Raw genomic sequence first — 27,894 nt, forward strand, 5'->3', positions numbered from 1 at the left:
AAATCCTAGATGGAGATGGTCGAGAACTCAGTGATGCTGAGCAGATTGGAAACAAATTTCGTAGGTTTTATACAGACTTCTATACTTCCCAGAGCCGGTACTTGGATGGCACACTGCTTGAATATTTAGAGGGGATTACTTTCCCGCAATTGTCCTCAGTCAATAGAGATCAATTAGATGTTGATATTACACTGGAAGAATTGAGGACTTCGGTGAGGGACCTAGCGAAGGGGAAATCGCCTGGACCTGACGGAATCCCTTTGGAGGTGTATTCTAAATATTTTGAGCTCATTGGCCCTGAATTGCTTCAGATGTACGAGAAAGCTTTTGAGATGGGTACTTTACCAATATCTATATACGTAGCCACCATTATAATTTTGTTGAAACCTGACAAAAACCCATTGGAATGTGGGTCATGTAAACCAATTTCTTTACTCAATTTAGACTATAAAATTCTGACAAAAATTCTGGCAAATAGACTCAATTCTATGATCACTTCTTTGATACATAACGATCAATAGGGATTTATTCCCGAGAAATCCACTTCTGAGAACATCCGCAGGATCCAGGCGGTATCACAGGTGGGAAGGGACTTGAAACAACAATGGCCATTTGCGTCCCTTCATGCGGCCAAGGCCTTCGACTCTGTGGAATGGAGATACCTACAAGCAGTGTTGACTCGATTTGGCTTTGGCCCCGGTTTTTCAAAATGGGTTTCCATCTTATACAAGAATCCTAAAGCGAACATATTGGCGAATGGACGTGGTACTGCCTTTTTTGATCTAGGTAGAGGAACTAGACAGGGATGCCCATTATCCCCTCTCCTATTCGCTTTGGCTATAGAACCTCTTGCTATTAAAATTCGCCAAGACACTATATTCCAGGGAGTGATAGTCGGACATAGAGAGAGTAGAATAGGTATGTATGCGGATGATCTAGTTATTTTCATGTCCGCTGTCCACACTACACTTCCTAGGGCTATTAAAATTGTAAACCAATTTGGCCTTTTTTCTGGTCTCCTGATCAATTGGACCAAGTCTGCTCTGATGCCTTTGTGGGTGGTGGATTCGCCGGATATTTATTAGAATCTCCCAGTTGTTACGTGCTTTAAATACTTGGGCATATACATAACGAAATGTCCCGTCGATTCACATGCTAAGAATATATACCCTCTGGAGAACCTCTTTAGTCAGAAATTTAGAGCATGGTAAACCTCGCCCCTATCGGTGGCCGGAAGGGTAAATCTGGTAAAGATGATCCTTTTACCAAAAGGTCTAGATTTATTGGAAAACGCTAATGATCCTGTTCTGAGATCATTCTTTGATAGATTGCACTCCCTGGTATCCAATTTTGTCTGGGGGAACTCTCGTAGGAAACTTGCCCTCTCCACACTTCAGCGCCTCAAAATTGAGGGTGGCTTGGCGCTACCTGGTTTTTATAGTTATTTCCTGAGTGGCCAACTCCGCTATTTAAAGAACTGGCTTTGCCTTGATTCAAGAGCCCTTTTCAGAATATTCTTTAGGGCATGTGCTGGAACAGTCTGTCCCATAGCCTGTTCTGGAAAGTCCAGCACTGTTTAGGGGGGAAATTATTATTGCTTCACAGACTTGTGCATCAGGTGTGGAAGGCAGCTGTGTGGGTTTAGGGATTTGGAGGTGGAGACTCCGATGTGGGACAATCCAATGTTTCCTCACCTACAAATGCTGGAAGGGTCTGAATTCTGGAAAACTAATGGCGTTTTCTGCCTAGGCGACGTATATCGGGGTAATGTGTTTTTATCAGTCACCCAGATGATGGACTGCTATAATTTAAACCATACCCAGTTTTTTCAATACTTGCAATTAAGACACACGTTATCATCGCAATTTCATGCAGAGCCCCCGTCTCTTTAGAAATTTCCTTTGATTGGAATTCTAAAGACACAGGGACCCAAGGGCATTATCGCGGCAATCTACACACACCTTCTGAACGCAAAAAAACAAATCTTACATGCTCTCTGTACAAGGTGCCTGGAAAACCATCATTCCTACCTTATCTGTGGAGGATTGGTCAGAGGCAACGGAGTCACATTTATTTTTTTTCTTCCTCCGTGAAGAATAGACTATCCCAATTCTATATAACCCATCAAAGTTATCTAACTCCAACTCGATTACATCGCATGGGTCGCTTGCCACACTCAGAATGTCACAGATGTCATTCTCCTGGGGCAAATTTCATACATCTTATATGGGATTGCACGTATATCAGTTCCTTTTGGGAAGAGGTGATGTTTTGAACAGGATCACCTCAGTGCCTGTACCGAAAACTCTGGAGGTACGTCTGTTGGGTTTGCTGCAGGAAGACTGCTGGCCGTATCACACACGAATCTTCCTTAGAGAAACTTTATTTCTGGCTAGAAAAGCGATTGCTCTGAGATGGATGGCGAATAGATCCCCCTCGATCACAGAATGGAAATCCCTGGTTAATAAAATCATTCCATTTGAAAGAGTAGTATACCGTAATAGAAAATGCTCCCTCAAATTTGGAAAGATCTGGGATGGTTGGATCTCATCCTCCTTGACCTTAGACTCGGAAAATACTGTGCGTTCATTATTGGCAAGGCTGACAGAGGAAGATACAGTGGGCTAGATCTCATCGGAAATTGACATAGACTATCTTCCTATGTATTTATGTCAATTGGCTATATTGCTGAGATATTCCTTGGTACATTTGTTTGAAACATATTTTGCATTGTATATACTGTGAATGGAATGTAACTTTGTTCTCTATATATCAATGTATGATATACTGTACTAATGTGTTATTCTACTGCAAGCCTTGAGTTCAATAAAACGAGTTTAAAAAAAATATAAAAAAATGATTTGATTATATGTAATTTACGTTTAATCGAGTTTAGATGATTGATGAAGTAAGGTTGGTGCAAGCCTGAAATCATCCTGATTAAACAAATGCTTTTTGTTTTGTACAATTTGACGTTTTGTTATGGTACAAGCTCCTTTCATTATGGAATATATTTTTATTTTGACCTGTCAGACCGGTGATAAAAGTATATGTGAGGGTCTGACCCATGGGATCCCACCTTTACTCAAGTCCCACTCCCCGCTGGAGTTGGCAAGACTTGCATAGCAACCCTCCACTGACATGAATGGGATGTAAGAAACTGCTGAATGTGAGTGCAGAGCCATAGGTGGGACCCGCAACAGCCATACTTTCAGGACTGGTCTACTTCAAAGGTCATAAAAATACAAGTGTTGCTGTTGAATATGAGTAACAAGATGCTTTCATCTCCATTTGCAACGGATACCAATTTCAAAACCCTGCTGGTTTCCGGTTACCAGAGCATTATGCTTTACCTTACAAACATGTCCAACTGTTGCACCGACAAGAAATGGTAGATAAAGCTATGAACACCTTTGAGATTTATTATAGTTTTAGGCCTCAATCTTCATTCATTCATTTTCAGACTCCCTGATATGCAGCTTGTAACCTAATATTAGACTTATCTGATATGGGCGTGTCGTACTGACCTGGCACAGGAGTCTGTCATAGGTGCTTCTTCTATATACTGGCGGGAGCCCCGGGGAGAGTTCTCTTTTCTTTGTGAAGAGCAGGGCGCCCTGGAATGCGTTTGCCGAGAGAGGGGGACCCACGCCTTTTAAGGCGTCATGGTTCTGGCGGCATCCGGTGAGCTCTTGCTGGCCCTTGAAAACCTGGGGGAGAGAGTGTAAATCTCACGCCAGGCCGCACCCATATCCGCAGAAGGTCTCCAAGGTGAACAGCCGCATGTTATAACAATGTAGGTAAGAGAAGTCGGCAAGTCAGATCCGTAACTTCGGGATAAGGATTGGCTTTAAGGGCTGGGTCGGTCGGGCAAGGGCGCGCACCACGGCTGGCCAAGGTCTATATGCGGACATCCTGTGTGATTTGCCCCCTCATCAGACTGCCATTTGTGCTTTCTTCCCGATCTTCATTCTGATACTCACAGCCTCTGTGATCTGCCCTCCCTGAAGACTTTAAAGGGAATGTGTTGCTAGAATTTTTTTTTTCAGTTAAACCATTAGTATATAAGTGATTACACATTGTTTTAATTTTTTCACAAGTCAGGAAATATTATAAAATTCGATTCAAATTTATAACATTTCCATGTGCTGGCCACTAGAGGGAGCAGTTCCCAAAATTGCAGCATGGTCACTGTGGTAAAGCAACATCATTGATTTATGCTGCAAATATGGCTTGGACACACTTTCCTCTAGTGTCCTCACACAATCCCCCCTCCCTTCTTCTGGCTAGTTCCAGGAGAAGGAGGGGTTTGAATGTCTTCAAACCTCCTACACAGTGTGCCGCCATTTTCAGAGCGAATGCACAGTGGTAGAAGGATTACATACGGGGCTCAGCAGACAGTATCACACATGAACATACACGAACATAATACGCACATCATACACGTACATAAATTACCTGCCCCTACCGCCGCCTCCGCTGGTCTAACAAAGTTCTTGCCGCCTATGCTCCTCTTCCTTGCACCTTCGCTTTGTTGAACATATGGCCGGAAGTCATCATCTTACTGTCCGGAAACGGCTTCCGGTCCACATGAAAATGGCGCCGGATTTCGCTGTACGAACGAGCTTCGTTTTGGTCTGTGTGGGAGCGGCGCATGCGCCGTTCCCACACAGACGGCGCACGTTTCTGGGAATGGAACGGCTCCCGTTCGCATTCTTTATGAGGTTGTATGTGCAGTATAGCATCTCTGTATGTGTTGTTAATCGACACATACAGAGATGAAAAAAAAAATGGCAGCCCCATAGACGTAAAAGTATGAATACAGTAAATAGTAAAAAATGAGACCACAAATAAATAACATCTTTGTTAATATTATATTAAAAGCAATATCATTATTTTTTTTTAAAATAATGACACCTTCCCTTTAATGCTTTCCTCACTCTTTACACTCTGATTTGCGGTGTACAACAACCTCCTCTTCCACCTCCCTGCTGGTATCTCTTAGGCCGGTGTGAAAGTGATTAGAATAAGTTTAAAAGGTGACATTTTGCATGGACTCCATCTTGTATGGTTGGTGTCCATTTTGGATCATTGGAATACATCTTATGGCCTGAAGGAGTCATTTTTTAGATTAATAAGTTGTTGCATTAAGGCCTTATTCACACAGACATCTCCATTTTGCGAGCGCAAAAACCGCTGCGTTTTGCGCGTGCAAAACTTCCGTGTGGCATCAGCATATGGTGCGCGGCTGCGTGATTTTCGTGCAGCCGGCATCATGATGACACTCTGGTTTTATGTTTACAAACAGAAAAGCACGTGGTGCTTTTCTGTTTTCATTAATTGTTTGTACTGCTGTTGCACGAATCACGTGCGGCAACCGGTAGTGTTTCCGTGTGCCGTGCGCGATTTGGATGCACCCATTCACTTCAATGGGTGTGTGCAGAGCGAAACACGGGCAAATATAAAACATGTCATGAGTTTCACGCAGCGCACATACGCTGCGTGAAATTCACTGACAGTCTGAACGGCCCCATTCACTAACAATGGTCCGTGCGACGCGCGTGAATTGCACGCGCGTAGCACGGACATATTATACGTTCGTGCGAATAAGGCCTAAGGCTAATAGATCTATGTAAGTATTGTCTGAAACAATGCCATGTCTGTTCTTGAGACTGTTTTTTATTTAGTCTCTCTCTAGTATGGAGAATACAGATGAATATTTACCTATTTTTGTGTGATAAGGAGCCGCTCATCCTTGAAGCCTATGGAAAAAGATCATGTTTACTATAAGGGAGGGGGTCAGTATGACTTCGCCTTGGAGAAGAGTTTTTGCATACTATAAGGGAGGGGGTAGTCTGAGTCCTAGTGCTATGATGTGGTATATTTTGGGAACTTTTGGTTTACATTCGAAACGCCTCCTGAGCCTATGATTGGCTCAGGACAAAACATAGTGTCATTATATGCAATTGGTTAAATCAAATCCAAATTAACGTCATATTATAAACATTGTAAACTATTGGCTGGAATCAAGCTGCTCCTACTTCGAAAGATATTATTGTAATGGTTTGATGAATAAACACCAGAGAAGGATTTTGAGCATACAAAGCATGGTCGATTTGAAACTGCATAAATCACTGGCGGGCGGGTATCGGTTTACATACCCAATACAAATTGCAGTCTAATATATTTTGGCCCATGATTGCGTCAACAGCCGGGTTCACACGGAGCATAAATACTGCGGATTATCTGCAACTGATTTTGTTGCGGAAAATTCACAGCATAATACAGTAGCAGCAGAGTGGATGAGATTTGAACAAATATCATCCACACGCTGCGTAAATGATCAGCGGAAAAAAACGCTCAAATTGACGTGGCTTTTTTAATCCGCAGCATGTCAATTGTATTTGCGTAAATCGCTGCTTTTTTTGCGGGTTTTCCCCACTGAATTCAATGGGAGGTAAAGCCCACGACAAATAGCAGAGGTTGCATTTTTTTGTGGCGGAAAAGCTGCGATTCCGCTTTAAAAAAATCGGAGTTCAGGAAAAAAAAACAAAAAAAAAACAAAAAAAACAAAACTTATGCTTACCCAGAACTCTGTGCTTCGTCCAGGCTGGCGTCCTGGGATGACGTTTCTTCCCATGTGAGTGCTGCAGCCAATCAAAGGCTGCAGCGGTCACATGGGATGAAACATCATCCCAGGAAGCCGGTCTGCAGGACGTCAGAGGGTAAGTATGCGTTTTGTTTTTTTCTCTTCTGCCAGAATTCGTGGATACGCGGTGTGCTTTCACGCAGTGTATCCGCCCTGTGTAAACATACCCTAAGGCAGAGTTCCCACAGGTCGGATATGCTGTGTAAAAATCACGCAGAGTGCCCGACCCGGAACCCGCAGTAAATTCGGGCCGAAAAATCGCACCACACTGTGGTGCGGTTTTTCAAACGGAACTTGCGCTGCGTAAGAAAGACGTCCATACTTACCCCCTCGGTCTTCTCTGTGCGTAGTCCGGCGATGTTGCAGGCTATGTGACTCTGCAGCCTGTGATTGGCTGCAGTGGTCACATGGGATGAAACGTCATCCCAGGAGGCCGGACTGCAGGAAGGAGGGTGTTCTGGGTAAGTAATTTTTTTTTGTTTTGTTTTCCGTAGTTGCGATTTTCTCGGTGTAATCGCTGCAAAAGTCACAACACTCTGCTTTCTAGTGCAGGATTTGCATGCACATTGAATTCTATGGGGAAAAACACACAACAGAAAATAAACTAAAATGCAGCATAAATTGACATGCTGCGGAATTAAATTCTGCACTGCAGGTCAATTAACGTTTACGCTGCGTTTTTTTTCCCCGCAACGTGGGCATGAGATTTTCTAAATCTCATCCACTTTGCTGCTACTGTAAATGCTGCGGAATTTCCTCACAGAATTCCGTTGCGGAAATTCTGCAGCGTTTACGTGGGAACCCAGCCTTACACAGAGAATGGAGGGTGGAGCAGAGAAAGTCGACAGACAGGAACAATGTGCTGTCGGATCTGTGTCGGAGTCAGCAGCAGGACAACTAGAAAAGGAGTCAGTTACACAGACCACAGCACCAAAATGGTAATTAAGTCTTTTTAGAAAGCTACTTAATTAAGCAGTTAGGAAGCAAATTAACAAAAAAAATCAGCTATTTGTACCATAAACTTCAGATTACAACCAAAAACTGGCTGAAAATAATCAAATATAACAGAAACTTTCAATATATTGTTGGCAATCAGGGTATAGCACAAAACAAGGTGACAGATTAATGGACTATGTTTTGGAGAAAGTCAGAATTGGTTGTTTTGATTGAAAATTATCATATTCCTGTAGACAGATATAACTATCTGCACTCTACTATAAATTATCTGTTTCCAAGAGCAACCAGCAGAACTCTAAAAGTATCAATGTTTATGACGAGAAAACACATCAATTTTTTTTTTAAATCTGTATAAAACCGCAAAGCAAAAGGATTTCCAAAGCTACAAAATGTCACTGTCAATATAAAAACTGTATATGCGATAAGGAAGCGTATATTGAATTCATGCAAACGTTCTCCTCAAGCGTAAACAGAAACTAAGCCACAATGCTAGAATACTAGTCCCAGTATCAATGTAAAGAAAGTGATCCACTCCATTCCTCTTGGCCTTTGCTTTCATTTTAGAGTCCTCTGCTTCTGAATGTACTGAAATAAAAAAATAAAATAAAAGGCAAGCACTACAGTATATTCAGGATTTGCTTCTTAAAGTACTGAAAGAAACTCACCGTAAAATCTTGTCACGTTTATTGTCCTTTGGTATTGCTGCTACCACTAGGAAGCGGACACAAAAAAAAAAAAAAAAAGTGGTAGCATCTCCTACCGGGCTATACCCCTCCTGCAGACGCTGAACTAATTAGTCTATACATAAGCATGATAACTAGAGTAAACCAGCTTCCCCATGAGAAAAACAGTCATAACACCTAAAAAAAAACAAAAAAAAAACATATTGGGTGGGTGCTGTATTCCCCACTGAACATGATGAGAAAGGGAATTTACAGTGTTTAATAAATCCTGTTTTCTTGTCTATGTCATTGGTAGACAAAGATGATGACCTTGGGTCGTTTAAAAGAAGTTACCAAGGGTAGGAACAGAAGATTAAGCATAGTCAGTGTACTGCCGCCTGCAAAACCCTGAGACGGAGATAAGCAACGGAGAATGCAAGTATATGCACGATATAGAACTTGTATGTCCTATACACCTGTATGACCGAAGCCCTATGCCAGGAGTCAGCAACCTTCAGCACTCCCGCTGTTGTGAAACTACAATACCCAGCATGCCCTGACAGCCTTTGGCTGGAATAATAAAGCCTTTTGTTGCCAAGCAGGGAGTTGTAGTTTCTTAGCAGCTGTATTGTTGAAGGTTGCCGACTCCTGTCCTATCCTGAACGGCCCATGAGGTGCCCACCGCTATAGTGGAATGAGCAGTCATTTAGAAGGGATGCTCCATGCCATTTGACCAGTATATGCCTCATTAATGATGGACCAAATCCAGCAGGCTATGGTGGCCTTATTTGCTGCCTGATCAGGCCTAGGACCCTCCAGAATGACAAAAAAGCGGGATTGGTGAAAAGAAGGAGTCTGAGCAAGTTAAATTCGCAATACACAAACTACGGCCAAATTGTGAATAGTCTATTCCCTAGAGTGAGGAGGTTAAGGGTAGAAGGAAGAGAAAATGTTCTTCATTAATATGAAAAGCTGAAACCACCTTGAGAAGAAAGGTAGTGACAGTACAGGCCTTTGTGGTTTAGGTAGAGGACTGCTGTGATGTTGTCCATCTGAACCCTGACCGGATGGACGGATAGGAGGTGCATTCAGTGTTGAAGTGAGAGGAGAGCTTAGAGCTCAAGGACATTAAAATCGCGAGGGCAGACACCAGGTGGGACCATACACATTTAATGGTTTGCTCTTGAAAGACCCTTTTGCACATGAGGACACTGGCGTCCATGGTCAACACCAGCAACTGGAGTGGCAAGAAGAAGCGGCCCAAAGTCAGCTTTGGGGAAAGGAACCACCAGTTAAGAGAACAGCTCACTGACAGAGTGGTCAACTTGTTCCATCAAGCAAGTGGGGCTCGTTGAAGGGGTGGTGTGTGAAACTGGCCAAAGGAAAATCGCCTCGATGGAAGAGACATGCCAAGATCCACATGCAGTGGTGGATGGACTCTAGAGCATGCCCCAGGAGAGACCGAACACCCTGTTGCAGGGATAGAAACTTGTCTTGCATAAAGTAGAACTCTGTTCTGGGCTTTGTCTAAACACATGGCTAGAAAACTCAGACGTCGTGAGGGGGAAATGAGAATGTATAGATACATGTCCTTGATGTCCACTGAGGACAGGAATTTCCCCTGCTCTGTGAAGTGATCACTGAGTGCAGAGATTCTATTGGGATACAATTAAACTGTGACAATGCTGCTTCAGATCCAGGATCGTGGTACTTCCCTTCAAGCAGAGCTAGTTCTGCCAGGGGTGGAATTGGAAGGTTAAGGGTGATGGTCTAGTGCCGGGGAGATTGTTTATTTGTTCAACAAATCTTCTGGGAAGGAAAACATTTTGCCGAACACCTAGGGCGCCAAAGGAAAATTCCTTATGGATGGAGGAAAATTTAGAATCCTGATCCTGTAAGGTGTCTCGCACAGCCGCAAGGAGGCAGTCGACTGTAGAGGAAAGTTTGAACGTCTGCTCCGCCTCAAGATTATAATCAGAGTTAGAGGCTTTGATCTCAGAACTGTCCTCGTCCCAAAAGGAGACATCAGAGTGTGTTTCTGGGGGGAAAATGTGGATGAAACTGGAGATGATGGTGGACTGAGGGATGGTGAGAGAAGGTAGATATGGCACATTTATGGGTTCTACTGTGCTGTGGATCTCCAGAGGAGGGAGCATGGTATTCGAAGATACCAGGAAGAACTGGCCTAGCATGCCGAGCATGGATTGGGACACCTTGGAAAGGTTCGACACCGCCAAGTAAAGAGAGCATGCCCACTCTGTTTTGGATCCAGTGGGGGCTGAGAGGTGGTTCACTGACAATCTGTCTCAGTCCCAGACAGTACAGGGGGTTTAGACTGACCACACTTAAATTTAGTATTATAGCGAGAACATGCAAAATAGGTAACACCTCAAGGTTCTGACCTAAGACCACAATATTACACCTCTATATATGGAGAGGGTAATGTGTTAATGGCAGGCTACTGCTTAGGCAAAATTAAACCTTGTAAAAAGGAAAATATGGGAGCGGACAGCTGCAGGAGAGAACTTAAAGAGGCTCTGTCACCAGATTTTGCAACCCCTATCTGCTATTGCAGCAGATAGGCGCTGCAATGTAGATTACAGTAACGTTTTTATTTTTTAAAAACGAGCATTTTTGGCCAAGTTATGACCATTTTTGTATTTATGCAAATGAGGCTTGCAAAAGTACAACTGGGCGTGTTGAAAAGTAAAAGTACAACTGGGCGTGTATTATGTGCGTACATCGGGGCGTTTTTACTTGTTTTACTAGCTGGGCGTTCTGATGAGAAGTATCATCCACTTCTCTTCAGAACGCCCAGCTTCTGGCAGTGCAGACAGCGTGTTCGAGAGATCACGCTGTGTCATCACTCACAGGTCCTGCATCGTGTCAGACGAGCGAGGACACATCGGCACCAGAGGCTACAGATGATTCTGCAGCAGCATCAGCGTTTGCAGGTAAATCGATGTAGCTACTTACCTGCAAACGCTGATGCTGCTGCAGAATCAACTGTAGCCTCTGGTGCCGATGTGGCCGACACAATGCAGGACCTGTGAGTGACGTCACAGATCTGCACTGCCAGAAGCTGGGCGTTCTGAAGAGAAGTGGATGATACTTCTCATCAGAACGCCCAGCTAGTAAAAGAAGTAAAAACGCCCCGATGTACGCACATAATACACGCCCAGTTGTACTTTTACTTTTCAACACGCCCAGTTGTACTTTTGCAAGCCTCATTTGCATAAATACAAAAATGGTCATAACTTGGCCAAAAATGCTCGTTTTTAAAAAATAAAAACGTTACTGTAATCTACATTGCAGCGCCTATCTGCTGCAATAGCAGATAGGGGTTGCAAAATCTGGTGACAGAGCCTCTTTAAGGGGAGAATGGCCAAAGACTGAACCTACCTGGAGCAGCAATCAGAAGGACAAGATCCTTAAGAGCTACTGCATTGGATCCACGGCTTAATAAAAATGTAGGCCCCAGGGAGGAGAGGAGAGAAGATCCTTAAAGGGGTTTTCCGGAACCAAACAATCCAATCCAGTTAACAGGTTAATTTTGACCTGAACAATTTTTTTATATTTCCCTCTTAGCATTTCTGCGCTCATAACTTTTTCATTTTTTGTCCGTCGTAGTTGTATGCGACTTTGTTTTTTGCGGGACGAGTTGTACTTAATGTAAATGTACCAAAAAATGGTACCTACATAATAGTTTAACTTCTAGAAATTTTTATTTTGGGAAAAACTTAGAAAAAAAAAAAGCAGTTCCGCTGAAGTTTTCTTCTTTTTTTTTTTTTACACCATGCACCGATCATCATAAATAATGTTATACATTTATTGTACAGGTTGTTATGGACGTCGCGTTACCAAATATGCGTATTTATTTCATGTTTTGGGACTTATTTTGAAAAGTTTATTAAGGGTATGTGCACACGACAACGCCAAATACGTCTGAAATTACGGAGATGTTTTCTGGAGAAAACCGCTCCTGAATTTCAGACGTTTTTACAAGTGCACACGTTTTTCGCGGCGTCTTTTACGGATGTAATTGGAGCTGGTTTTCATTGGAGTCAATGAAAAACAGCTCCAATTACGTCCCAAGAAGTGTCCTGCACTTTTTTTTTTTTTTTTAATTCTTTTATTTTCCGTTTTTCAATACACAAAACCAATGGTGCAGACATAAACAGCACTGACATCGGCCCGCAGGCCAGCATATGGAGTGTACAAGAAGTGCAAAGAACACAAAGCATAGCAACATACAGTCGAAATAATTATTGATAGAGAAACTCTTGTATGCACCCTGAACCTGCAGCCATGCATAATAACCCGTAAGAGAACAGGAAGGAGCTAAAGAGAAACAAAGGAGAAGAGGGGACAGAAAGGAAAAAGGGAAGGAGAGAGAACTGACCTGACGTAATGGGCCTAGGGATTATGCTCCAGAGGCCATGATGGTCCGGTACTCCACAGAGGATTGAAACCGAATCCAAACACGCCATGTTTTAAGAAAGTTGGAATGGGATCCTCTCATTGATGCTGTGAGGTCCTCCATTCTCATAATCTCCTGGATTTTGCTGAACCACATGCCCACCAATGGAGGGCAAGTTTGTCTGCACAGCGCGGGGACGCACGATCTAGCTCATTCACCATGTGGCGAACCACTGAGCGTCGATACTTGGATAATGGCACATCACACAGATGGAGCAGCAAGAAACCCGGAGATCTCGGAAGGAGGAAATCCGTGAATTTCGAGGAAATGCGCCACTCCTCAGACCAGAAATCAGTCAAGAGCGGGCGCTCCCAAAAAAAATGTGCAGAATTGTACCCACATGGTCACCACATCTCCAACACAACGGCGAGACCGCAGGCATCATCGCATGCAATCTGGAAGGAACTCTATACCATCTCGACAGGACCTTAAACCCCGCCTCCTGAACTCTGCTAGAGGATTTATGCGTCATTGTGAACAAGCGATCCTCATGCTCCGTAGTGAACGTTAAACGCAGGTCCCTCTCCCAACTTAGCAAGTAGGCCGATCGGATGGTGAGATCAGGAGAGCATAAAGTCTGGACAACGAGTGACGCACCATGCCCGTGCCCGTGAAAAGGAGTTAGAAAGGGGAACTATCCCGTGAGTATGCCGATGAGTTAGTTACGGCCGCGAGGAAGTGTCTCAACTGGGTGACCTGCCACGTAGTAAATGAGACAGGGTCAGACAAAGACTCAAATTGTGCACTAGACATCCACATCTCATCCCCCATAAAGTGTGCGGCATGCCCCTTAACCGCCTTCAACCAGAGCTGAAGGGACCCCCCCTTCCCGCCCCGGTGGGAAAGCAGAATTGCCCAAGATGGGAAACAAGGGAGAGGAAGACGGGGAAAGAGCCGTGACGCAACCGCCAGTGTGGGCCCGATAGTCGGGTGTGTCGGCGCCGACAGGGGAACGTGGTTGCCCAATCAAGGTAAGGCCTGCAAAGGAACTTCAAGAAAGGCCTGTTCCATGGACACCCACTCTTTATTCCCAGCATGCCTAAACCAGTCCAAAATTTGTGCCAAGTGAGAGGCCTGATGGTAGGAAACAAAGTCCGGGAGACCAACTTAGCACCCTCACACTTAGCACGAAAAAGCTCAGATCGAGCAATACGTGCGGGTTTCCCCACCCATATGAACTTGTGGAGTAGGGACAGAAGAGCTTGAAAGAATGGGCGTGGGATGTGTATTGGCAGCACCTGAAATAGATACAAGATCCATGGCAAAATATTAATTTTAAATATGGCACACCTGCCAAACCAAGTAAAGGTGCCAGCCGTCCAAGAATCCAAATTGCTCTTTACACGTTGAAGTAGCGGAGGGAAGTTCACCGCATAAAGGCGAGACAGATCACTGGGAAGCCGGACCCCCAAATATTTAAGCGAATCTCTAGCCCATTTAAAAGGAGAAGAAGGACTGAGACAGATCATCCACCAGAGCCTGCGGCAATGAGATATTAAGAGCCTCCGACTTCTGGTAGTTGATCTTAAAGTTGGACAATTTCGAGTAGCTATCCAGCTCCGCTATCAGGTTGGGTAAGGAGATCGTCCTGCACTTCTTTGAAGCGGCCGTAATTTTACGCACCATCTTTTGACAGCGACGCATAAAATGACAGCTTGTCTGCACAGAACATCGTAAAACCCATTGCAAGCAATGGGCAGATGTTTGCCGACGTATTGGAGCCGTCTTTTCAGGCATAATTCGAGGCGTAAAACGCCTGAAAATTGGTCGTGCACATACCATTATTGTAAAAAATTTAGTATTTCTGTGTATTTTTTTGATTTAACAAAACTTTTTTTTATTTTTTACTAATTGTATGCAGGCGAGCTGAAGGCCGCTATCAAAGCAACCTGGGCTTTCATAACACCTCAGCAGTGCCACAGGCTGATCGCCTCCATGCCGCACAGCATTGATGCAATAATTCATGCAGAAGGAGCCCCGACCAAGTATTGAGGGCATATACTGTGCATACTTTTCAGCAGGCCAACATTTCAGTATTAAAAATCATTTTTGAAATTGGGCTTATATAATATTCTAATTTTCTGAGAGATTAAATTTTGAGTTTTCAATAACGGTTACCATAATCATCAACATTAAAAAGAAAAAATGCTGGAAATAGATCACTGTGTGTGTAATGGATCTATATAATATATGAGTTTCACTTTTTGAACGGAATTACTGAAATAAATTAACTTTTTGATGATATTCTAATTCATTGAGAAGGACTAGTAAGTTTTGCCTCCTACTAAGAAAAATCTTGTTAGCGAATGCAGGAAGGGTATAGCCTGCTAGGAGGCGTGAACACCTTTTTACTTAGTGTCTGCCCCTTAGTGACACCAGCTATACCCAAGTTCATCTGTGTTTTCACCCAAGAAACAAAAGGATAGCGCTAAAGAATTACCTAGACTGCATACCAGGTGTCAGAAGCCCAAAGCTGGAATCAGTATTAGGTCTGCACAGTCTTGATTGAAAGGCTGTGTGCAGTTTTGCAACTATCAGACCCATGTGTGTGGTCTGATCCTGCAGTCTTGTTAACCCCTTGGAGACTTAGGGAGGATTTACACAAGCGTGTGCGTTTTGCGAGCGCAAAAAATGCAACGTTTTGCGCGCGCAAAAGGCACTTAACAGCTCCGTGTGTCATCACCATATGATACGCGGCTGCGTGATTTTTCGCGCAGTCGCAATCATTATGACACTCTGTTTGTATGTTTGTAAACAGAAAAGTACGTGGTGCTTTTCTGTTTTCAATCATACTTCTTACTGCTGTTGCGCGAATCACGCGCGTCCCACGGAAGTGCTTCCGTGTGGTGCGCGTGATTTTCACGCACCCATTGACTTCAATGGGTGCGTGATGTGTGAACAGCGCAGAAATACAGGACATGTCGTGCGTTTCACGCAGCGGACACACGCTGCGTGAAAATCACGGACTGTCTGCACGGCCCCATAGGCTAACATAGGTGCGTGCGACGCGCGTCAAAATCACGTGCGTTGCACGGACGTATTACACGTTCGTGTAAATCCTCCCTTAGGCAAATGTAATTTTTCCACGTTGAATTCCAAGAGACATAACTTTATTTTATTAATTGACATAGCTGTATGAGGGCTTGTTTTTTTGTTTAAGGAGTTATAGTTTTTAATGATTATTTATTGTACCATATAATGTACTTGAAAACAGTGATTCCTCCTCTGTTTTCTGCAGTAAAAAAAAAAAAAAAGACAGTAAAACTTTACTCTGGGTCAATTAAATTACGGCTATACCAAAAGACAGAATTCTGGTATTGTGAACATTTTTTCTAATGGAGTTTACTCGACGGCTTAAATAATGTGCTATTTTAATAGTTCTGAATTTTACGCAGCGTTACCAATTATTTGAACTTTTTTTTATTACTTACATTATGTTAAAAATGGAAAAAGAGATTTGTTTTTACAAATTTTATCAAAAACTTTTCTTACTTTTTCTTTTTTTTAGTCCCCCTAGAGGCTTTTACTATGTAATCGTTCACTCATACAATAGGTATTGCCTTTATCCGTGCTCCATTAGGCTGGGTTCCCACATAGCGATTTTGAAAATTTCACGCCCACGCTGCGGAAAAAAAAGGCAGCGAAAACGTTAATAAATTGACCTGCAGTGCAGAATTTATACCTGCAGCATGACAATTTATGCTGCGTTTTTGCTGTTTTTCGGTTTTTTCCCAATGAATTCAATGGAGATGCAAAACCCACAACAGTAAGCCAAGTTTTGTGACGGAATCACTGCAATTTCCGACGCAAAAATCGCAACTTCTGCTTTTTGTTGCCGTTTTTACCTCCCCATTGACCGCTGCAGCGGCCACATGGGCTGTAGCGTCATCCAGGGAAGCCGAACCGGACAGCAAGGGACAGACGCGTACCCATGACAACGGCCCAGGTAAGTATGGGTGTTATTTTTATTCCTACTCTGCTTTTTGCAGCGGAAACGCCAGCAGAAAAACAAAACCACAATGTGGTGCGCTTTTTTGGATGGAATGTGCTGCGTATCCGACCCGTGGGAACTTGGCCTTGAGCTCTGCCTCTCCCAAGGCTGAATAATAGAGCACTGATGGGAGACCTGGAGGCTTTCAACAGGCCGACAGACGCCATGGCAACAAATCAGCACCCCCACAATTTCATCCCAGGGCGATCAGAGGACAGAAGATGCCGCCCTTTGTCTAACCGCTCAGATGCCAACGTCACTATTGACTGCAGCAGAGGTATAAAATGGCCGGGATCAGTGTTATCTCTAATGTTGGCCGTTGAATGCGGCTGTCAGCTATATGAAATAGACGGCACACGTCACATATGGCACGGCCTCAGAAGCTACCCCATTATTGGGGTAGCGCACTCTCGCCGTACATGCATGGCAGATGTCGCTAAAGCGGTTAATCTACAGAGTAGATAAGGGGGCTGATGGTCAGCAGTAATACGCGACTGCAGAATTAAGGTGCCCGTACACTTTAGTCAGCTCCCGACTCAGCCAAGCTTGTATGTTCGTTTTAATGTGGAAAAGAGAATAAGCTGCTGCACAGACACATCTAAAATCAACCATGCATGATCCTTCTTTCCCTTGACATCTGCCATTGCCTTCTTTCCCTTGACATTAAATCGTCGGCCGGTCTCGCTGAAATAGACTGGTTCATCTGACTTTCATCTAATTTACAAGGGCGCGTTTGGGCTATGCACAAGGTTGGTAACCATGGGAGACAAATAAGTCTGCAAAGGAGTTTTATACACAGATTTTTTTTTTCCATCTAATTTTATTTTTTTAAAGTAGCTTCAGTTTTACTTTAGAGGACTTAAAAGCAAGCAATAAAAAAAAAATGCTACAAAAGTGTTTAGAATTTTAATCCCTTAAAAACGCAACTATTTTGGGCATTAAGTGATTTTTTTTTTTTTTGTTTCTTCAAGACAGCGTTACGAAAGCCATAACTTTTTAACTTTTCCATCGACATAGCCGTATAAAAGCTTCTTTTTTGGAGGGCGAGTTGTATTTTTTAACCAGTTCAGGTCCAGCCAATTTTGAGCCTTCAGGAACAGAAACAGTTTATAGCATGCGTTGAACGCTTTTTTTATTTGTTGGGCAAGCAATGTGATTTTTTCTAGGCTTTTTTTTATTTATTGTGGACAATGCAGTTTTCTTTTTTAATTAACGGTAACTTTTTTTACATTTCTTTTTAGTCCCACTAAGGGATTAGTGGTCCCCACTAGGGGACCATACGACTTATGTAGTACAGTGTACTACAGTGTAGTCTTAGTGTAAAACGGACAGGCATCCTATTAGGCCCTGCCTCTGGCATAGACAGAATAGGCATACACAGATGGAAGACCTTGAGGCCTTCTTTAGGCCCTCAGCTGCCATGGAAACCCATCCGGGCTGTTGTAATATACAGCTGACACCGACTGTGGGCACAGATCCTGTAACGTACATTTACGGCACTTGGCTCCAAATACATAACGCTCAAGCCAAGGAGGATGGCGCCAAGGGGTTAAAACAAGAATATTTCTAATTACTAAACTCAAGCAAATAGAAATTTGGATAACTTTTCATTATACAATCATAAAGCTTTGTTTACATTTTTTTTTTTCAGAGAAATTGCAGTAAAAAGTCAAATCTATCAATGTTACCTCCTTCGTGTTCTCCAGTGTTGTATAGCAATAGGATTCATTCTCCAAGGATGTTACAGTAGAAAGGTACAGCTGTTGAGCCATGTCTACAAATGACCGTGTGAGGAACAGCTGCCGTTTTAGCATGTCATTCAGTGCCAGGGCCATTGGATTGTACGTGGTCAAAGCTGGTGGATTGTGAGGAAAAAAAAAAGATAAAATGTTATCTGTAAGTGATTTACATGTAACTTTTATAGGCTGAGGTTTAAAGGGAATGTGTCGCTAGAATTTTTTTTGTATTTTTTTTCAGTTAAACAGTTAGTATATAAGTGATTACACATTGTTTTAATTTTTTCACAAGTCAGGAAATATTATAAATTAGATTCTAATTTATAACATTTCCATGTGCTGGTCACTAGATGGAGCAATTTCCAAAATGGCAGCATAGGCAATGTGGTAAAGCAACCTCATTGCTTTATGCTGCAAATTTAGGGTAGACACACTCACTCTAGTGTCCTCACACAATCCCCCCTCCCTTATTCTGGCTAGTGCCAGGAGAAGGAGGGGGTTCAATCTTCAAACCTCCTACACTGTGTGCCGCCATTTTCTGAGCGAATGCACAGTATAGGATTAGATACAGTGGTAATCAGACAGTATAACACGAACATAATACACACATCACATACACAAACATAACTTACCTGCTCCTGCCGCCGCCTCAGCTCCTATACCTTGCGTCTTCGCTGCCTTGAACATATGGCCAGAAGACGCGACCGGAAGTCGTCATCTTACTGTCCGGCCGCGGATTCCGGTCCACATGCAAATGGCGCCGGATTTCGCTCTGCCAAAGACCTTCCTTTTGGTCTGTGTGGGAGCGGCGCATGCGCTGTTCCCACACAGACGGCGTACGCTATAGTGAATGGAACAGCTCCCGTTCGCATTCTCTATGGGGATGTATGTGCCGTATTCCATCTCTGTATGTGTCGTTAATCGACACATACAGAGATGAAAAAAAAAATGGCAGCCCCCATAGAGAAGTAAAAGTAAGAAAAAAGTAAAAAAGTCCAAAACAAGAACACAAATAAATAAAATTTATTTTAATATCATACTAAAAAAAAAAAAATAGTGACACCTTCCATTTAAATCTAGTACTATTTTGAATCATCACAGCAATATTTGGAATGGGGCCACTCCATCAGAATACAAAAAGCTTTTGATTATTTTGGTGTCCACTCTGTATATGTGTGTATTTTCCTCTCCTCCTTGGACTCCCAGTGATCAAAGTTTATTTTTCTATTCTTGCCTTCCATCATCCACAGTTATTACTTACTGCACCTTACCTCTGAGTAGAGATAGGCCTCATAGCATCTGCTTTGCCTGCTACCCTGGTAGTTACACCCATGCCCACTCAATACAGGGTGGGCCATTTATATGGATACACCTAAATAAAATGGGAATGGTTGGTGATATTAACTTCCTGTTTGTGGCACATTAGTATATGGGAGGGGGGAAACTTTTCAAGCTGGGTGTTGACCATGGCGGCCCTTTTGAAGTCGGACATTTTGTATCCAACTTTAGTTTTTTCAATGGGAAGAGGGTCAGGTGACACATCAAACTTATTGAGAATTTCACAAGAAAAACAATGGTGTGCTTGGTTTTAACGTTACTTTATTCTTTCATGAGTTATTTACACGTTTCTGACCACTTATAAAATGTGTTCAAAGTTCTGCCCATTGTGTTGGATTGTCAATGCAACCTTCTTCTCCCACTCTTCACACACTGATAGCAACACCGCAGAAGAAATGTCTCCCGATCTGACCCCCTTAGACTTATCTTTGGGGTCAACTGAAGGCAATTGTCTATGCCGTGAAGATATGCGATGTGCAGCAACTGAAACTACGGATACTGGAAGCCTGTGCTAGCATTTCTTCTGCGGTGTTGCTATCAGTGTGTGAAGAGTGGGAGAAGAGGGTTGCATTGACAATCCAACACAATGGGCAGCACTTTGAACACATTTTAGAAGTGGTCAGAAACTTGTAAATAACTCATGAAAGAATAAAGTAACGTTAAAACCAAGCACATCATTGTTTTTCTTGTGAAATTCTCGATAAGTTTGATGTGTCACATGACCCTCTTCCCATTGAAAAAACAAAAGTTGGATACAAAATGGCCGACTTCAAAATGGCCGATATGGTCAACACCCAGCTTGAAAAGTTTCCCCCCTCCCATATACGAATGTGCCACAAACAGGAAGTTAATATCACAAACCATTCCCATTTTATTTAGGTGTATCCATATAAATGGCCCACCCTGTATATTCATTCAGCCGAGACTGAGGGGGGATTCACACGAACGTGATTTGCGTCCGTGCAGCCCGCATGGTTTTCACGCGGGTCACACGGACCTATGCAAGTCTATGGGGTAGTGCAGACTGTCCGTGAGTTTTGCGCAGCGTGAGTCCGCTGCGTAAAACTCACGACATGTTCTATATTTCAGTGTTTTTCGCGCATCACGCACCCATTGAAGTCAATGGGTGCGTGAAAATCACACGCACAACACGGAAGCATTTCCGTGGGACGCGCGTGATTCACGCAACAGTAGTAAAAGAATGAATGTAAAAAGAAAAGCACCACGTGCTTTTCTGTTTACGAACATCCAAACGGAGTGTCATAATGACGGCGGCTGCGCGAAAAGCACGCAGCCGCGCATCATACGGGGCTGACACACGGAGCTGTCAAGTGGCTTTTGCGCACACAAAACGCCGAGTTTTTTGCTCGCGCAAAACGCACACGCTCGTGTGAATCCGGCCTTAAAAAGCTAGACATATAGAATTCCTTTCTACTAACCTCTCCTTCTGAAGGAAAAGTAATGAAAAATATTTTATAAGTTTAGTGTTAAAGGGGTTTTTCCTACCAGGACGTTAAAGGAAACGTGACCGAGGCCATCGATTGGTTTGTCTTGTGTTGTCTATTTTGACATAGTTACTTAGGTTTCAAAGAGACACTTCCATCAGCGGCTAAGAACATCTCTTAATGGAAGCAGAAATAGGCCGATTTGACAATTGGTTATCTATACTGCTTGAGCTTAACTCTATGTTAAAATTATAAAGATTAAAGGGGTTGTCCAGTTTGGGGGCGGTTTTTTATACTGATGACCTATCCACAGTCATCCGTATATGACCGGTGGGAGTCAGACACCCAGACCCCACACCGATCAGCCGTTTCCGCTGCCTCCAGGCGCCGGACGCTAAGCAGGGGTCGGTTGCGGAAGTAGAAGGCTCCAGCCACTGTAAAGTGGCCGTGTTGCAGTACTGCAGCTCTGCTCCTATTCAAGTGGTCCGAGCCTTCTGCTTCCGGCACCGAGAGGCAGCCAGAGCAGCTGATCGGTGCAGGGTCTGGTTGTCAGACCCATATCAATCATTTACTGATAACCTATCCTGTGAATAGGACATCAGTATGAAAAACTGGACGACCCCTTAAATTAATTGTTCAAGGTTTAGCGGCTACAAACATTAATTCATATTTCTTCGGTTTAGTTGAACTTAAAATGCTGCAATGTTCTGTCACACTATATATTTAAAACTCAATGGGAAGAACTTACCTTCAATTAGATCAGGACTCACCACATGACTGACCATAGATACTGGATCCATGAAAGGTACAGCGGTGTGTTCAACGCCGATACTTGCTGTGAACAGAAAATCTGCATTTAAATTAATATCGCAGTATCACCTGCAGGGTTAAAATTTCAGTCAAAAATAAAAATAGCAATATTACTATTAACAAAATGCTTTTTTCATGCCGGAAATCCGTTTTGGTCCTGTTAAGCATTTATCCAGAACGCATACGGTTAGAAAGAGCTATAGTGCGGTTACCACCTGTTAGAAGGAATGATTAAGGGAGAAGGGGAGAGACCACCAACTGAACTGTATGTGCAACCGCCTAAGTACTGGGTGACAAGAAGATTCACATTACCTTATAGATCAGGGTGCACCATATATTTTGGTCGGAGGACCACATTGCTGAATTACACTATTTCAACAGGTTGTAATACCATTTTGACTTAATGTTAACTCCTTCAAGTAAACAGGATCTGGTTGCTGTGTGATAACCGCACTACTCCTGTCATAGCAAAAACACTGGATCATATTTTTCTGCAAACATGTGAGATGCAAAATGTACGTGACACAAACGCTGCAGTTCTGCTTCCGTAACCCATGGCTTCAAGAGAAAATAACAAACAACTCACTGCAGTGGCAGTATTGCATTTCATACACTACCTATGCTGCAGCAGCAGAAATACCGCCATGTAGTCCTAGCCTAAATGCTGCCGGTGTTGCTATATTAAAGATTTTTTTGTCCGATTTGCTGCCAGTCTGTCAGGACCAACACATTGTGCATTACAACTGAATTTCCTAATGCGGGCCATATAAAGAGGCATCGTGGGCTGCATACGGTTAGGGACCCCAGGCAGTAGATTGTAATTCTTTGTCCGAGAGGATTATTTAATTTTTCTGCAGTGGGGAATGGGAGTGCCAACAGCTTCACTGCAGCTCTATAGATTCCTAGGTAGCCAAAATGGTAGATAACACTATACAGTTCGGTCCAGAATTATTTGGACAGTGACACAATCTTCAGGATTTGGGCTCTGCATGCCACCACATTGGATTTGAAATGAAACAACTGAGATGCAATTGAAGTGTAGACTTTCAGGTTTAATTCAAGGTATTGAACAAAAATATCGTGTGAAACGTTTAGGAATTGCAACCATTTTTCTACACAGCCTCCTCATTTCAGGGGCTCAAAAGTAATTGGACAAATTAACATTACCATAAATAAAATGTTTTTTTAATACTTTGTAGAGAATCCCTTGCAGGCAATGACTGCCTGAAGTCTGGAACCCATGGACATCACCAAACGCTGGGTTTCCTCCTTTGTTATGCTTTGCCAGGCCTTTACTGCAGCTGTCCTCAGTTGTTGCTTGTTTGTGGGTCTTTCTTCCATAAGTTTTGTCTTAAGCAAGTGAAATGCAGCTCGATCGGGTTGAGATCTGGTGATTGACTTGGCCATTGCAGAATATTCCATTTTTTTGCCTTAAACTCCTGGGTTGCTTTTGCAGTATGTTTTGGGTCATTGTCCAGCTGTAATGTGAAGCGACGTCCAATCAACCTTGCTGCATTTGGTTGAATCTGAGCAGAAAGTATATCCCTGAACACTTCAGAATTCATCCGGCTGCTTCCGTCTTCAGTCACATCATCAATAAACACCAGTGACCCAGTGTCTTTGGCAGCCATGCATGCCCATGCCATCACACTGCCTCCACCATGTTCTACAGAGGATGTGGGGTGCTTTGGATCATGAGCCGTTCCAAGCCTTCTCCATACTTTCTTCCTCCCATCATTCTAGTACAGGTTGATCTTAGTTTCATCTATCCAAAGAATGCTGTTCCAGAACTGGGCTGGCTTCTTAGATGTTGTTTGGCAAAGTCTAATCTGGCCTTTCTATTTTTGAGACCCCTCTGTATTCGCTCTCATGAAGTCTTCTCTTTATGGTAGACTTAGATACTGATACACCTACTTCCAGGAGAGTGCTCTTCACTTAGGTAGATGTTGTGAAGGGGTTTTTCTTCACCATGGAAAGGATTCTATGTAGAAGAAATCAGCAGCACGACCAAAAGAATTCCTCCAGAGGAGAACAAGGTAGATAATCCCAGCCAGGGATGGTGCAAGCAGTATGAATGTCCCAGGTCCAACGGGACAACTGATACAGAGAAGTAAAAAGAAAGACTGCAGCACTCAGATATCCAAAGAGTGTAGATTTATTCACCAAGCATAAAAAACTGCAACATTTCAACCCCTATTAGGTCTTTGTCAAGCATAGTCATAATCAATTAGTGCACACTTTATATACCACATGTGGTGTGACATCACTTCCTGTACGTCCACAACAAAAATAACATTAAATAAATCCTCATAAATATATTGTTACATAGTTTAAAAAAAAGCCCCCACAACATCAGACTTGAATACAGTGGAAATACCATTATAGATCGCCAGTGCAGTACCTGTATACCAGTCTCAAGGGACATATCTTATCTCATATGCGTCCGTAGTTCTCAACGCGCATGTCAGGAAGTGCTAGTTTCATTAGTTTCCGGCATCTGCCGTTACCATGGAAGCGCATCGCGGTCTCACTCTGGACCGCGCATGCGCATGGGGTCGGGCTACAATCTCGAAACCCAATCCACAGAGATCAAAACAAGCGGACATTCACACATTACTTAAGAATCCCAAAAGAAGTAATGCTCTGCGTGTCTCATCTTCAAATGTGATATTGATACAAATCCCTAACATTGGGAAAAACAATGTAATCTCATTCACAGTTTTACATGATTATCAAATAACGGATTTAACAATGAAACCATCTAATGCCGATAATTTTATGATGAGACAGGCAGAGGATCTCAATGCGAGCAGCATTCCCAGAGACTGTTCAGGTTCCTTCAGTGGCTTTCCTCAGCAAAAAAAATTTTTTTCCATGCAGCGATTCCAACGACAACTCCTCATACAGTGTAAATAACCTAAAAGAGGAACAATGGAACATTAAAAAATACATCCAATGATATAGTAGTCACTCGGCTAAATTGCCAGGCACTCTATCACAACCTTATTAACAATGACGATGTGGCCAGGATCCTGCCCACAGACACATTCCTAACAGATACCCGTGGTCCTGAACTCCCTATTGAGCCCCTTAGGCTCAAGGGTATCCAATTCGTAAATCCATTTAAGTTCTAGTTTTTTGAGGATCTTTTCCCTATCTCCTCCTCTCCTCAAGGGGGGAACCCCATCAATAATTCTAAACCGCAACTGTGAAATATTGTGGCCGAACTTAATAAAATGTTCAGGGATTGGCAAATCAACCTTTTTACTCCTAATGGTATATTTATGTTGGTTAATGCGCGTTCTGCACTCCTGCGTGGTTTCTCCCACATATAAAAGTCTGCATGGACATTGAATGACATATACAATGAATTTAGAGAGAGACATGTAAAAGACTGTTTAATCCCATACATTTTTCCTGTCCTTGGATGTACCATGGTATTTCCTCACATCATACTGTTGCAGTTGCAACATCCAAGGCAGGGAAAACATCCCTTTTTTTGAGACTTAGTTTTGGTTAGAGAACCAATATCTGCACGCACCAAGCGGTCCCTCAGGTTAGGGGGTCTCCGATAAGACATAATCGGGGGATCTTGGAATTCAATGTTCTTAAGAAAAGTATCACTAAGGGTAGGCCAATAGTCCCTTAGAATCTTAGAGATTTTTCTACTAGTGGGAGAATATGTCGATACAAATGGGATTCTCCTAAGAATCTTCTTATTAGAGTTTTTGACCAGCAGATCACTACATTTGTGATTTCTAACCTTACTGCTTGCTCTTTCTAGGACAGATCTAGGGTAACCTCGTCTTAGGAATTTATTGCACATATTCCCAAGTCTATCCTCTACAGAATTCTCCTCAAACAATTCTTTTGACCCTGAGGAGCTGACTGAATGGAAGGGACTCCACTGTTCCCCAGGGATGACAACTACTAAAATGCAACAAATTGTTGCAGTCAGTGGGTTTGACGTATAAATCTGTAACTAGGCAATTATCTTTCTTTATAACTGTCGTATCCAGAAATTGTATACTCTCCTGTGAGTATACCAGAGTAAATTGAAGTTCAGGGAAATGGCTATTAATTTCTTCTTGAAATTTCAATAGCTCTCGTTCACTTTTATACCACACAAAGAAAATATCGTCTATGTACCTCATCCAGCCCCCCACAAATTGTAAGAAGCTGGATGGGTACACAAACTTACCACGCAGGAGTGCAGAACGTGCATTAACCAACATAAATATACCATTAGGAGTAGAAAAGTTGATTTGCCAATCCCTGAACATTTTATTAAGTTCGGCCACAATATTTCACAGTTGCGGTTTAGAATTATTGATGGGGTTCCCCCCTTGAGGAGGAGGAGGAGATAGGGAAAAGATCCTCAAAAAACTAGAACTTAAATGGATTTACGAATTGGATACCCTTGAGCCTAAGGGGCTCAATAGGGAGTTCAGGACCAGGGGTATCTGTTAGGAATGTGTCTGCGGGCAGGATCCTGGCCACATCGTCATTGGTAATAAGGTTGTGATAGAGTGCCTGGCAATTTAGCCGAGTGACTACTATATCATTGGATGTATTTTTTAATGTTATATTGTTTCTTTTTTAGGTTATTTACACTGTATGGGGAGTTGTCGTTGGAATCGCTGCTTGGAAAAAAAAAATTTTGGTGAGGAAAGCCACTGAAGGAACCTGATCAGTCTCTGGGAATGCTGCTCGCATTGAGATCCTCTGCCTGTCTCATCATAAAATTATGGGCATTAGATGATTTCATTGTTAAATCCGTTATTTGATAATCATGTAAAACTGTGAATGAGATTACATTGTTTTTCCCAATGTTAGGGATTTGTATCAATATCACATTTGAAGATGAGACACGCAGAGCATTACTTCTTTTGGGATTCTTAAGTAATGTGTGAACGTCCGCTTGTTTCGATAGTTCTCTGTGGATTGGGTTTCGAGATTGTAGCCCGACCCCATGCGCATGCGCGGTCCAGAGTGAGACCGCGATGCGCTTCCATGGTAACGGCAGCCGCCGGACACTAAAGAAACTAGCACTTCCTGACATGCGCGTTGAGAACTACGGACACATACGAGATAAGATATGTCCCTTGAGACTGGTATACAGGTACTGCACTGGCGATCTATAATGGTATTTCCACTGTATTCAAGTCTGATGTTGTGGGGGCTTTTTTAACTATGTAACAATGTATTTATGAGGATTTATTAATGTTATTTTTGTTATGGACGTACAGGAAGTGATGTCACACCACTTGTGGTATATAAAGTGTGCACTAATTGATTATCACTATGCTTGACAAAGACCTAATAGGGGTTGAAACGTTGCAGTTTTTTATGCTTGGTGAAGAAATCTACACTTTTTGGATATCTGAGTGCTGCAGTCTTTCTTTTTACTTCATGGAAAGGATTCTGCTATCATCCACCACTGTTATCTTCCGTGGATGTCCAGGCTTTTTCACGAGATCACCAGTGCGCTCTTTTTTTTTTTTTTTTCAAGAATGTACCAAACTGTTGATTTGGCCACTCCTAACATTTGTGCTATCTCTCCATTTTTTTTTCAGCCTAACGATGGTCTGTTTCACTTGCATTGAGAGCTCCTTTGACCTCATGTTGTGGGTTCACAGTAACAGCTTCCAAATGCGAATGCCACACCTGGAATCAACTTCAGATCTTTTACCTGCTTAATGGAGGATGGATTAACGAGGGAATAGCCCATGCAGCCTATTAAATAGCTTTTGAGATAATTGTCCAATTACCTTTGGTCCCTTGAAAAAGAGGCAGCTACATAGTAAAGACCTGTAATTCCTAAAC

General features: G+C 42.8%; 1 protein-coding gene across 4 annotated transcripts in view; it reads right to left on the bottom strand.

Moving 5' to 3' along the window:
• Positions 1-7,648: 7,648 nt before the first annotated feature.
• Positions 7,649-27,894, bottom strand: part of C1H19orf44 (chromosome 1 C19orf44 homolog) — a 47,590-nt gene continuing 27,344 nt past the window's right edge. For 2 of the 4 annotated variants that reach the window (XM_075825341.1, XM_075825340.1), the window contains exons 8-10: positions 22,007-22,108; positions 18,428-18,594; positions 7,649-8,191 (exon numbers count right to left, since the gene is read on the bottom strand). In XM_075825341.1, coding sequence (XP_075681456.1) covers positions 8,162-8,191; positions 18,428-18,594; positions 22,007-22,108 — 299 coding nt within the window. In that variant the 3' untranslated portion in view covers positions 7,649-8,161. Of the gene's footprint in view, positions 8,192-18,427; positions 18,595-22,006; positions 22,109-24,207; positions 24,986-27,894 lie in introns of those variants that run through there. The other 2 variants (XM_075825342.1, XM_075825343.1) reach the window with 2 other exon arrangements.

Source organism: Rhinoderma darwinii, chromosome 1, assembly GCF_050947455.1.
Source record: "Rhinoderma darwinii isolate aRhiDar2 chromosome 1, aRhiDar2.hap1, whole genome shotgun sequence".
In the NCBI taxonomy this organism is placed as follows: Eukaryota; Metazoa; Chordata; class Amphibia; order Anura; family Rhinodermatidae; genus Rhinoderma; species Rhinoderma darwinii.